Source organism: Choloepus didactylus, chromosome 22, assembly GCF_015220235.1.
Source record: "Choloepus didactylus isolate mChoDid1 chromosome 22, mChoDid1.pri, whole genome shotgun sequence".
NCBI lineage: Eukaryota > Metazoa > Chordata > Mammalia > Pilosa > Megalonychidae > Choloepus > Choloepus didactylus.
Genome location: NC_051328.1, coordinates 38,487,002 through 38,501,219, shown reverse-complemented (window position 1 = coordinate 38,501,219; position 14,218 = coordinate 38,487,002). Strand labels below are relative to the sequence as shown.

Here is a 14,218-nt window from a genome sequence, read left to right as displayed (position 1 = left end):
GCATTGTCCTGGTCACCTGGAACATCTGCTCATAGAAGATGCCCAACAAATATTTGTTGAATAAATTTACAGATTGAAATGACTGTAAGACATTGATTTGATAAGGATTTCTGTGAAATTATAACAGTTTAATGCCTATAGCACTGCCATGATAGACTTGCCACTTTATTTTACTCCACTGCAGCACTAAAAATTCCTAGGCTGTTCAGAGTAGATCCCAAGTTATCAGGGACAGATTCCTATGGCATTTTGCAGCTGCTCAACTGGCATCCCATTTCCATTTTGATTAGAAATCCCTGCCAAATTTATTCTTTCAAAAGATCATGATCACCAAGTTTCTACAGCTACCCGTGCTTCTCTATCCTACCTCCACTTTACACTGTTTCTATTTGATGTCCCAAATCCGTGTCTCTCCCAAATAGAGAGTGATAGGGGATGGCTCTAAGTCTGAGTCTAAAAATTGAGTCTGAAAAATTAGTGGGCTAGGACAACAAGAGTTTTTATTTATGAGGAAGTAATCTCCACGACAATAGGAGCCATGTCTGTGTAGTTCCCTAGGTTATCTTCAGTGCCTCGAACAAGAAGGTCTAACATGAACGAGTATTAGAGGAGGTGACTGGCAGAGAGGCTGGCCCAGGAAAAATAGTTGTTAGAACGATTCAAGAAATAATATGGTGTCTGTCTCAAATCAGTCTCTAGCCCCACAGACTTATCTGAATTTAGGGGAAGAGAGGGTTATGAATAAAAATGAAAAGATGTGTCTTTGAAGTTAACCAAATTCAACTTCAAGACACCTAGTCATCTGGTTGGAGACCCTTCTGATGGAATTAAAGGGTCCAGGCATTCTTCCCTGCCTAGCTAGAACCTTTGGTATCTGGAAGCTCCAGTGAACCAATAGCAATGGGTCCTAATATATGTTATGGCACCCATCAGAGAGGGGCTGGGATACGAAGGAGGGAAAACCTTGATGGGTATTTCAAAGAAGCTGTCTGGCTTTCATTTGAGCCCCTGTGAGACGTCATCTGGGGACCTCTAGACATGGTTAGAAGCAACTGGGCAGAGATTCACTTTCTTGAATGACCAGGTAGAGTCAACAGCCAGCAATGTTCAGATAATTCAACACTTTTGAGTCATTTTACTTCTGAAATTTTCTATTTGGGAAAGTGTTGCTGATTGGATTGTACAACTCTTTAAAAAAATGTGTTTTGTGGCCAACTGCAAGGGAGTGATTTGCACCAAAGTTCAAGTTCTACCTAATCCAATGGAAAGGGCACTGCAGCAAGTTAGTGAGATCTGACCCTGGGCAACAGCTCTAGCTGAACCCCAGTGGTGACCTAACCACACAGTGGCTGGGGAGGTGAGGAACCTGCACTCGTCGTCTCCAGCCATGAAACCCAGGGAAGATTCTATAGCAAGGCAGGCCTCGGTCTACCAAAACAGTGAGTTAAAATGACCACAGGAAACTTGCAGACACTGAACATAATCCAGAAGAAAAAAATCCATCAGTATGTTCATGTGTGAAAAGAAATTACTATTGTCATGCCCTCATGCATGAGCTTAGCCAAGATAGAGGATAAATCTTCCGATTAGCAGCAATACCCAAATATGTATTGAAATGTAATAAGGCATATTCCCTGTTCCTTCAATCCCACTTGTAAGAATTCATTCTAAAGAAATGGTCACACAAGTGGGAAGAGATGTAGAATTGATTGTAAGTGCAGAAAAGTGAAAACAACTTAAATCAATAGGGGGTTGGTTAACTAGGTGATGGCAGATCCAGCCACTAGCTGTTGAAAGCAATGATGCAGCTTGATATTTATTGACTTGTGAAAATGTCCAGAGTATCCTGCCGAGTGAAGAAAGCAATTTACAGAAAACCATGTAAAGCTCCATTTCTGTTTAATTATGTACCTGCATCTCTGAATGTAGAGATGCTCAGAAAGAGCCCTAGAAAGATGCTCACCAAAATGTCAGCTGGGATTCTCTCTGGATGGTGACATTTGAGGATGATTGTACTTTTGTTCTGCTGAGTTGCTCTACTTTTCAAAAAATATTCATTTATAAAAACAAACAAAGTAGCCACATACCCCATATCCTCGAAGCCCAAGAGGTTGGCTGGGGCAACTGAGGATGAAGGGCTTACACTGTGAAACAATGAAAACATCAGAGAAGGAAAAGCCTGACAGTTGATGAGCGGGAAAGCCACGTGGCAGTTTGGGCAACAAGCAGACAGTCACTTTCTACCAGGATGTACCCACAAACTGGACTTTTTCCTGAGGTAGGTCTCAACTATCAAATATCACAGCCATCTTTATGTAGCCCAAGCTGCTTTGGAAACAGCAGCTGTCAGGCAAAGCTGAGGGCCACGCACAGCCATTTGTCCCAAAGGCCACCTGATTGGCTGCTTTTCACCGTGCGTGCACAGGACTTGTTTGAAAATAAAAGTACCAGTGTCTCGAAGAATAGAAACTCAGGTGGTTTCTGGAGGAAAAAATAAAATTAAAAGCAGACACCACCTTACTGTCCTCACATCACCTTCTCCAGAGGCCTTTCTCATACTGCAAGATGCATTCAGTGCTTTCTGAGATAAGCATCCCATACATCAACTTTGTAGCATTCACGACGATTTCAATTCTTACTTATTTGTTGCCAGTCTCCCTGCTTGGCTGTGGATTCTGGGGATGGGAGGTGGGGCGCCAGCACGTAGTAGGTAGTCAATACAAAATAAAAAAAAATAGTGGGTGGAAAAAACATAAAGGGAGTAAGAGAAGAAGCAAGGAAGGGCAAGAGTGGGTGGCTTTTCACACATTGGAAGATGCTGATTTCACTGCTGGTTCTTTTCAACAGCCCCAGTGCAGTGTCAGCACATCACCTGGGTGCTGGTTATCTCTCACGCATGAGAACACGCACCTCTAGGCCCCGCCCCCCCATCCACACGGGAAGTTAAGAGATACATCTTCTCTCTCAAGTTACATCCTTTTGGAGACAAAGACACTCCTTCCATCACCTCTCTCCAATGACATCTCTCGAAACTGCCTGCCCTGTTGGGGTGGTGGAGGCCATTCTCCCAGCTGCGCCAGGCACCCGAGTCAGGGTAACACAAGTATGGGGGATGAGCAAAGCTGAGACCACCCAACGGCTGGCACTCGTGACTCGTCAGAAAGCTGCCCGGACCTAATTTGCCCCTGAGCACAAGCAGCCGAAAGTGCCAGGGAATTAAAGACCACCCCCCCCCTTCAAGGAACCCGCTCTTCACCAATATCTGATGGGCTTGGGGTCTCCGTGCCCCAGTTCCCTGGCCCCTTGGCCAGGATAACTCTGTGTGCGTCATATGCCATTTCCCAGAGCTCCCCCAAGGCATTACGCTCCAGTTGCCTGCTCTGCTAGCTGGTTTAACCTTGCACCTTCTCTCGGCTGCCTTCCCTTTCCCCAACAACTCCTCCATTCCCCATCTGGTCTCCTTACCTCCCCAGTGAGCTGTTTGCCCTGCACCCCATCTTGGGTTCTGCTCCCGGGGGAACCCAGCAGGCCACTGCTCAATTAACCCGTCTCAAAGCGCCCAGAGGACTGCCAGAGGCCCAATGCCAGTAACTGGTACCAGTGAGGCGTTCTGGCGTCTTGTCAGGCCTGCCCCCCAGGAACCTCCCCGGGCCCAGCCCTCCGACCCCTGCTTTAAAGTCAGGGCATGCCTCGGACACTCGGAAAATGCCAGGCTCGCACAGAGATGTGGCTGGTGCCTGGGGAACAGACAGGGGCTTGGCTTGGGCCCCCTAAATCAATGCCTTGTGATTCCACAAAAGGAACAGCTTGTGATCTGCAAAGTTCCAAGACCATTATTTTCTGTTGATCTTCCCTCATCCAGTAACGATTCCCCAAAACAATACCCTGGAGCTTAGCGCTGAGCAGCTGGAAATGGCCTCCTGTCTGCACACGCAGAGAAATACGGGTGACCTTCCTCTGTGATAGATGGCGCTGATGGCGTCCGGGCACATTTTAACATGAAGATGATGCCTGGCTGGCTGGGAGATGGATGTTCCTTCACACAAACTGCATGTGTCTCCGCCTTACTGTTCCTAAGGGGATGCTGCCAGAATTTCAAAAATAATTGCAATACTAACCATACACTGGCATTTATTGAACATTTATTATGTTCTAAGAGCTAAGTGAAACACAATGTCTCCTTTAATCCTTGCAATGGTTCTCTCAGTTAGGTACCATTACACCCCTGTGCCCATTTGCAGACTAGGTGAGTGAGGCTTACAGAGGTTCGGTGACTTGCTTGAGGTCTCCCCTGATTAAGGAGAGGAGCTCTGGGCTACAGTTTAATGCACAGAGCTGGCTACATTGTTTATGGAGCCCAGTGCAAAATGAAGATGCATAACCCTTGTTACAAAACTAAGAATTTCAAGATGGTGACAGCAGAGGATTAAGAAAAGAACAGGAACCTTCTGAGCATCGAGCTCTATGCAACTGCATATTTGCAACCCCACAAAGCTGTTCCTGATTATATGGGCTCAGAAGACAATGACATGAGTGACGACAAGAGCTTCGATGTTTAATCTTGTTTAACTCTACAGACCAAGCAACTGCTCATGTCACACTAAAAACAATTTGTTGAGCCTGGGTATTTGGTTGGAAGACATGGTCATTTTGTATCAGCAGCTATCAGTTGTTTCAACTGCTAGAACTACACAAATACCTTCCCTGGCTAAGAGTTGCTGAAGAATGTGGAGGCCGGAGGGGTGACCCTTTGGGCCAGGAGGCCATTGCATTTCTCATGGCTCTCGTGAGGCCTGGGGACAAATGCGAGTCTTTGTGTTTGTACTTGAACTAGTCTTTTGAACAAGATGAAAGTGTGGGTCAGTAGAATTTTACCAGAGAATCGAGGCAGACACAGTAGCATGCCATCAGCGAAATCCGCAACTATTTGCCTAATTCCCCTTAGTTCACCCTGACCCTTTGAGGGGAGGCGGCCGATTCCAATCTGGTCCAGAACAAGAGCCTTGCCTTGAGGCCAGAGTCACGGGCACGGACACTGGCTTGGCTGCTGGCTGTTTGACCTTGGACAAGTTTCCTGAACTTGCTTGAGGTTCAGTTTTCTCATCTGTAGCATGAGGAGAATTGTATCTCTCGAGTAGCTGGAGAAAATGGGAGGGGCACACGGCCTTCGGCACCCAGTAAGCACCCCATTAAATGCTATGGTACTCTGATGGCTACTGTCCATCGTGACATTTGATGGACCGTTGAAAGAGCACATGATTGGATGGCGGATGATAGGGTTGAATCCTGAACATCGTCCCCATTGGTTGTGTGAACTGGGGAAAGCCACTAAACTTTACAGGGAGGCATCTCTCCCTGTAAAATGGGTTCTCTACAATGTCTACAGCACACAGGATTCTATGAGCTGCAAATGAGCAATAGCTATGAAAATGGGCTGTAGACTGCAGGGCGTTATGAAAATGGGAGACACTCTCATTTTTAGAGTCAGTCAGGATTGGCTGTTATAACTTGTAAATGGTTCAGGTTGGGGGAGGCTGGATAAGTGGATACTATCTCCTTTCCCAGATTTCTACTGGCCTAAAGATGCTTCAGAGATCATTCTATCTACAGCTCTCTGAAAGAAGTCTAAGTAATCTAAGAGGTTTTTCCTTAAAAGTTTTCCGTAACTGTTCTTGATCCCAGATCTGATCTACTCCATTTCAATTCCTGCTCTAAAGTCAAACCCAGAGAGGGCTAAAAAAGAGAAGAAAACAAAACAAAACACAAACAAACAATGATTCAGGCCAAATTCTGCACAGCTGGGAGAAGTTACTCCTTGTAAATGTCCGAGTTTTTATGTATTTTTATAGGATAATGCCAATTGTAAATAGAAGTTTGAGATGATTTATGTTTTGCCGGAGATGCGTCCACCCCAATCGAATAACTTTGTGCTTTAAGAAATTCAATGTGCAAAAAGGAGTCTATTTTTCTTCAAAAATATGACATGTATATAAAGTGATAAAATTTGAAATTCTATCTGAAACTTAAAAGAGGGGGCAGGGGAAGGAAAATTGAACATTGCCTAATCATATACACCCATAATATACAAAGCCATGCTTGCTCACAGCCGCCTCGGATGTAAACACCATCATTTACATTTAGAACACTTTTCTGGCACATCCTGCACTCCCGGTACTCATGTGTGGTGCCAGGTTACCACCGATGGAAACCTGGAATCATTTTTCCGCACTGCTTAAACTCCAGCCACTCTAATAGCTTTCCCCATTGGTTCTCCTAACTCGTTCTTGCACGCTGGCTGGTTTAAGGAGATTTCTGTAAACATCAAATCCAAATTTCAGGTTCTCTCTCTCTGTCAGCCATCTCTCCATCACTAGCAACCTGCTGCAACAAGTCACGGGGAAGGAATGCCCTGAAGGGGTCTGACCCACCTTCCCCTGCCCCTCTCCACCTCTCCAGGCCTGTTGTTTCTCCTCCTCCTCCACTCATCCCCCCCAACACCCTCTGCCACCCACAGAAAAATCACCCTTATTTTCACAGAGTGCATTCAAACCTGGGGAAAGGAAGAGGGTTGCTCCTCCCTCTTGGTGACTGATAAAGAGCCTAGAGACACAGTTCTCTGAAGCAGAAGGTTGGTTTTAGGTACCCTGCATACAATTATTCACCCGGTAGTCTGGGAAGGTTACCATGGCAACATTTCCAGGACCTGAGGTTTGTGCATGTCCTTGACACATCCCGTCAATTCAGCTCAGCCAAGGGGAAAAAAAGGCCAGTCAAAGCAGTTCTCAGGCTCCCTTCCCGTCCAACCTGCTGAATGACTATTTCACTTATTTGTATTGGCATAATCCAGACACAGCAGCGGTGATACTTTTAATACACAGCTCTTTCACCCATATGTATGGCAAATCTTAAAACCAATGTCCAGCCTAATAGGGATTTTTCTACTTTGTTCTGCACTTTCTTTGGCATTGCACTCAGGAGTGAGTTCTGCTGCCGGCCATGGCATTCTTTAATTAGTACGCATTGGGATAAAAAGCCAGCTCTAAATTCTGAAACTTTCCCTGATAGAAAGGTTAAACATGTGAATAAGATAGCAAGTGGCCTGCAGGAGCTTTGAGTGATTTCCGTTAACAGTAGATACATGCGTTTTCAGAAAGACTGAAATAGAAAGTCTTGCCTTTGGCCCTTTGTTTGAAGACAAATGGTTTCTCTGCACACATCTTCTAAGGAAATGGGGGGAATTCCTACCCATTTAAATAAAATGATTTTTATTAGGAGGCAATTATTAAAAGAAATAACTGGGAGGAGGGCTTATAGTAGGGGCCTTAATTCTCTCCAGAACCCTGCTGTGCCACCAAGTTCAGCCTTGTGCTCTCTCAAGAGTGGGACAGATGTTCACATGGTACCCACAATCCTCCATGCATGAGGGACTTAAGTGTCAGTCATCCTTGGAGGGTCACCTTCAGAGACCGTGGGAGATATTTTCATAGCTGACAACACTCCAGTCATGTTCTGAGCTGCAGCTTCCAGCCTTTATTCTATCCAGGGAAATAACATGCTAGTGTCGACGCATGCCCACGACATGTTGGAACAACGACAACGAAAAAACAGTCTGTAGAATCCCCAAAGAGCCTCACATCCCACATCCCAAGCCATTATGCCAATGTAAGCCAACTCAACACACCTGTAGGTGACCCCTCCATGACGTGGCCGACGTAGGGGCCTTCCCGAAAGATCGGTCTGTTGTCATTCTGATCAATCACGATGATTTCCAGAGGGACGGGTCCCTCGAGAGTTCTGCCATTGACATCAGTGGTCTCCACAAAGAGCTATTTGAGTAAACAGATTGGGGGAGAAAGAAAGCATTAATACATCATGAAAATTGAAAACAGGGTCTCTGGGGAAAGTACGTTGTATCAGCAATTTTATGAGCCTGCGGCAATATGGAAACTTTGGTCTCAATGGGTAATCACTGGGACTGGAATAGAAACTAAACATTCCAGAATAAATGGTAAAGGACAATTTCTGTTAGATCCCCTCTGGGAAATTTACAGTTAATTCATCAACTCTGCAAAGAAAGTCCAAAAATATTTTTGAGAAAGGAACCCCCACTCAAAATCAGCCATAGCAGAGAAAATGTGCTTACATTGGTTCTGTTTTTACAACATCATTATGCTTAAAAGGAATGTTATAATAAAAATAATTGACTAAACAGTTATGAACGGAGCACATGAAGAGGTAAATGAAAGTGTTTATGGTACTATTTAGGAGAAATTCCACTTAATATTTACAGAGGGCCTTCTTCAAGTAGGGAACTTGGCCTTTGAGGGAGCTTGAACGAGACCAGGAACTCCTGCCCAGCAGGTTCTTACAATCCAGTGGGGATTTCACAATTCCATGAAACACTTCCATAGGAAACAACCTTCAGATCTCAAGGATAAAGGAAACACAGCACAAAAAACCCAGCTTTATTGTTTGTCTTGGAAACAAGGAATTATGCCATGCCATTTCCAGAGAGTCATTATGAGCTTAACTCGCTTGTCTCTGAATCTCAAACGAGGTCCCCTCCTTAGGAGGCAGTGGAGTATCACAGTGGGATGCGGGAAATGAGTCGCTGCAGTTGGAATCCCAGCCCCACTTTTCAGTAGTTATGTGACCTTGAGCAAAGACTCTAACTCTCAGTTTTCTCATCTGGAAAATGGGGTTGGCAAAACACCCATCTCAAAAGAGTTTTGTGAGGATTCATTGGAATAATGAATACTTGTCCAGCACTTGCTTAGGAGTGTAGTAACTCACCTCAACCTCACAACTGCTGTAAGAACCATTTTCAGAGGAGCAATGGAAGCAAATAGACGTTACGTGGTGGAGTCCAGATTTTACGCCATGATGTCAGCCTCCAGAGTCCACATTTGTAACCACAATAAGCAATGCTTCTGAAGAGCTTAGTATAATGCCTGTCACATATCTAAAGAATATTAGCTCTGCTGTTGTTAGCACTGTTACTATCATCAGCACTATTGGCAAAACTAGCCCAAATTAGGAAAATAAAAAAGAAATACTTTGTTTTAAATCAATACAGACATTCCTCACCTGATGATACTATAAACTGGTTTCATCTTTTGTAAAGGAGCACGGACAAATTTGACAAAAGCCGTAAGAGATCTTTGCTCCATTTTGATACTCTCCTCATCCTATTTGAGATAAACTACATGAGCTCTATGAAGATAATCTCTGCAGTTCTTTTTAAATAATAAAACAACACTGGCATCTACCTAAAGTCCAGGAGAAGAGGACTGGCTGAATGAATGTTGGGTGACAACATGCTAGAATATAGCCCTTAGACAATCATTAAAACTGTTGATCTACTTTTTAAGTAAAAATATACAAAATAGCACGTCTTTGTGCATATACAACGGGTACACGCATAGACAAAATTTGAAAGCAGTAAGCAAAAATGAAAGTAGGTATGCTAGGGTAGAGTAGAAGAATATTTGTTCACATATTTTTTTAACATTACTTCATCTTTTCACTAGTAAATTCACACACATAACACTGATTTTTGAGGCAGATAAAATAATCCATGGGTACCTGAATTGAGAAAAATGTTAACCTGACAGAGCTCTTGAACATCTATACACAAAGGGGACCTGAACGAGCATGAACTTTTTAATACTTTTATGTTGCTTCTTAGCTACTATGGGAATACAGCTAAACAAAGGAAACCAAAGTGAAGCTCTGGGGCAATTTCATATAATAACAATTGTCTGGTCTTTCATCTTCCCTAAATAGCCAAAGACTTGACTTTAATGCAACCAAAAAACCTATGCCTAAAGACAGCAAACATCTTGGATCTGAATCCTAAACTTCCATATCCTACAAGACTTGGCCAGCATCCTAGGCTACAAGTAGAGTAAAGAAACAGAATTTGCACTTACCCAATATACAAATATGTTGAAACCGGGAGGGGCATATTCCAGGATGAAAGCAAAATAGCTCATAAAACCAATTATATAATTGGACAACTTGATGGTATTTTATGTTACAAAACTACCCAGAGTTTGACTCGATTTTTTTTTTTTTTTTTTTTTTTTTTTTTAGCAGAAACTGTATTGATAGAAGTTAGGCCCTCTGGAAATGTCTAAAAACAGCATATTTCTCTGAAGTGACATTTACTAATTTTAAAGTTAATTTAACCAAATTCATTGGATTCCTATTCTGTCAGGCCCTACACCGAGCACTGGGTATATCCCGTGGTTAATTAAAGCAAGACATGCTGGCATGGTGAGATAGACAAATAAGGGCAAAATAAATGAACAAACTAATTTCAGTTAGAGAAAAGGAGTATGATGGAGGCGAAGCTGGTCAACATGCCAAAGCTGGACTGTCAGCCACAAGCCACACGTGGCTATTTAAATTTAAATTCATTAAATAAAATTTTAAAAATCAGTTTTTCAGCTGCACCTGCTACTTTTCAAGCACTCAACAGCCACCTATAACTAGTAGCTACCATATAGGACAACACAGATACAGAACATTTCTATCATTCCAGAGACTTTTCTTGGATGGCACTGAGCTAGAGCCTGAGAGTGTGTGCGTGTGCGTGGGGGGTACCTATTTGAGATAAAATGGTTTGGTGAGACTTCATTGCAGAGTAAACAATTCATCTGAGATTTGAATACAAGAAGACAGAAGAAGGTAGTCATGGAAAAATGCATGGAAAGAGAGTTCTAAACAGCAGGAACGGCAAGTACAAGGGCCCTGAAGTTAGAACCAGCTTGGTGCTTTCCAGGAGGTGGGGAATGACGCAAGTTGAAGTTAAAGAATTAGGGCTCCACCCACTCCACCCACTCTAGTGGAGTAGGCTGAGGTTCATTTCTGGCATGAGATTCTTTGCACAGAACAATCTGGGGAGAGGGAGGAGAGAGGGCTTTGCCTCCTGTGAACGGCTGGGTTGGCAGAGATGCAGAAGTAAAAGGTGGATTGTGATTGCTCGTCACAAAGGAGCAGATAGTAGACTGAATAAAAAACGCAGCAGGAAATGCTAGTGATTTACTAGGACATCGAGGTATTTTTAAAAAGGCATATTATTAACATGGATGAAAATTAGGTCTGTAGAGGTGGGTGAAGCTGTCATGAGTAAAAGCAGGGGAAGACCAGCCAATCCCTTATATAAAGAAATACGACATTCCAGTGAGTTTTCATAACTGTTCTCATGTTAAGGTCAGAGCCACAGTTAGCAAATGCCAACCTTCTGAGGTGGGAGTCTTAATTCCAGAGGGCACCTCCAGTATCAGAAAATAAATGTTCAGTCATGTTCTCAACTTCTTTCCCGCTCCCTAATTGAAATATCCAAGCCAGAAATCTCCTTAGTCTGAAAAGCTAGGGACAGTGTTTGTTTTGTTTGAATTACTTGATAGATTCTAGGGGCTGTGTGTGGGCTCCCAAAACAAAACAAGCTAGAAGGCTTTCAAAGGGAGAAATTCTAATACCTGTTCTTCACATCTGAGGTGATACCTCACTTAGTAGAATCTGCCCGTGAGAACAAAAGGGTTAGCCATTGACAGAAAGCAATGAAACATTTGCTCAAAGGAAATGGAAATCACCCAGCCTCTAATGGCTTATCTCTAGTCCACCTTTTCAGACTTGAGAGCTTCCATTCTTGGTTTTCAGGGCTGATCTGCCTAGGAATAAAGAGATGTGATGTATAAAGAGGCCTACCGTGGAGCCAGAAAGAGAGGATGCATGCAATAAACTATAGCCAGAAAGAGTTACCCAAGGAGGTGGTATCTAACATCTTTCTCCAAAGCAGATAGCCTGAACTTGCACCAATTACACATGACAACCTCTGGGTTGTGTTTTCTAGGCCCTCACGGGACCAGCAGCATCAGAATCCCCTGGAAGGGGGCTAGAAATGCAGCCTCTGGGCCCTGCCCCATACCTACTGAGTCAGTCCACCCATCTGCCAATCCCCAGGGAACCCAGGTGTGCATTGCCATGTCAGGGATCGGAAACAGAAATTCCAGGGCCTCCAAGAGACTGGGACTCACTCCCCCAAGGTTACCTATGTGAAAATAAGCTCCAATCGGAAGAGTGAGTCATAGCATCTGCTAGGAATCCCATCCCGCACTTGGACTCATTCATCACCCCCACACATACAGGCAGGGGCTGGGTGTTTTCTGCAGATCTGTCTAGAGGGGCCTCTGGGCACGCACACACACACATGCTCTCTTTCACATACACACACTCACATACTGTCACACATGCATGCAACTCTTTTCCATAAAAATCAGTGTTTCTAATCATATTCTAATCTACAACAGTGCATGGTGAATCTATAAAGCATATTTTGTATGATCAAATTCTTAAAAGTTGACAAACAGGAAGTAGATAGAAGAGAACTGCTTACTAACTGAAAAGTGCAAAGTTGCAGAAAACATAGAGGAACTGGAAGGTGGGAGACCTCACAGAGATGGAGCTGAGGGTGGGGCGGTGATTTTGGACACCGACACTGCAGTTGAAGTAGATGGACTGCCCTCACTCATCAGACACACGGCCAACCTCTGTGCTGTGTTTTCTAGGACCGTCCTGACCAAAGTGCAGTCATGACACCAGCGGCTACGACTTACTCACTAAGCTTTATCATTAGAAGGCTAAGGGTCCTCTACAGAACTTGTTCAAATTTAGATTCTTTAGGAATCTACGTTTAAACCAACACTTTAAGAGATTCTATTGATGGTTCTCTGCGCACACTTTGGAAAGCTTACTCACGATGGACAGAACGTAGGGAGACCACAGCCTTGGTGTGGGGAGGGGGTACAGGTAGGGAAAACCACCGCTCTGGAAGCCTTAGTGGAGACCCCTGAGAAGCTGTGGAAAGAGCACTCAGGACGCAGGAGATCTGGTAACAATCTTCTGGACACACTCTACCTGGCACTCTGACCCAGCACACGTCCCTCTGCACCTCAGTTTCTAACTCATCAGTAAAAGTCCACCATGGCAACCTCATAGGACTGTGGGGCAGATCAAGCAAAATAATGGAAGTGTTTTATACAAAGCGGGTGCTGAATTGCAAGTCAAATCTAACTCCCCATTTTACAAAGAGTCAGCTTCAGTCTCTGTAGAGAGAGAAGGACTATTTTACATGTTAACTAATTTAATCAAAATATTGTTCAATGGCATTATTGGGGGTGAGAATTTTTATGCAAGTAGAAATTATAATAAATGCACTCTAAACTTTGTCCAGAGGGTGGTCCTACCCTCAGGGACCAAAGCAGAACCTAGAAGTCACCTTCTTCCTCATATGAAACCTTCTTTCCCATCCCTAGCCACTCCACTGAGTCCTGCCTACACTGATCATTTAACCTCCTGAATCTCTCTTGAATCCACCTTCTTCCGTTCTGCCGCCACATCACTTCCTGAGATTAGCTTCCTTCCCCTTTCTCCAGGGCCATGGCAACAGTCTCCCTAAGGTCCCCCTGCAAGAACTACTGCCCCCTATAGTCTATTATCTATAGAACTTCTGAGGTGTGTTTCCAAAACTCTTATTTATGTCACCCATAATGAAAACCCTTAGGATAAACAGTAAATTCCTGTTTGACAAACCTTTTTATAACCTGGCACCAGTCCACGTCCCCAAAATCAATACATGCCACAAAATACCCCCTTGTCCTTATTATTCAGCTATGCCAGTCTTTTATCCTCTAATTCTTCATCCTCCCATTCAACACAGAATCTCTGCCTGTACAATCCTCCTGCCTCTGCTTCCACATGCCCCCTCCCTCCTTAGCTCCTATTAGTCCTTCGGGCTGCAGCTCAGATGTCACTAGTACAGGAAAGCCTCTCGACCCTCCAGGCTACTTAGGGAATCCCTGGTCCATGCTCCAGTGGCGCTGGTACTCAGCCTTTCCAATGCTTTCCAAAACACGTAGTGACTTATTTATTTGCGTGGTGATTAGATTAACATCTGCCTCTCCGTCTAGCTCCAGGAAGGCAGGGGTGGTGCATGTGCTTGCTCGTTAGTGCATCTCCAGTGTCTTGCTCACCACAAGCATTTAGTATTAATTGCATAAAGCCCTCTTCCAGACAGTCAGCAACTCTTTAAGACACCGGAGTCTGAAGGTTTGGCCTCGGCTTCAGCCATCTGTCCTTTCTCTTCAACTCTGGCACACAAGAGCTGACAGTTGGTCGCAACTTCATGGACCACAGACCAGTCCACTTTCTG

At 44.1% G+C, this 14,218-nt stretch overlaps 1 protein-coding gene across 3 annotated transcripts in view; it reads right to left on the bottom strand.

Moving 5' to 3' along the window:
* Positions 1 to 14,218, bottom strand: part of CDH13 (cadherin 13) — a 1,126,984-nt gene that overhangs the window by 420,903 nt on the left and 691,863 nt on the right. For all 3 annotated transcript variants that reach the window (XM_037815675.1, XM_037815673.1, XM_037815674.1), the window contains exon 6: positions 7,682 to 7,826. In XM_037815675.1, the coding sequence (XP_037671603.1) occupies positions 7,682 to 7,826 (145 nt within the window). The remainder of the gene's footprint in view (positions 1 to 7,681; positions 7,827 to 14,218) is intronic.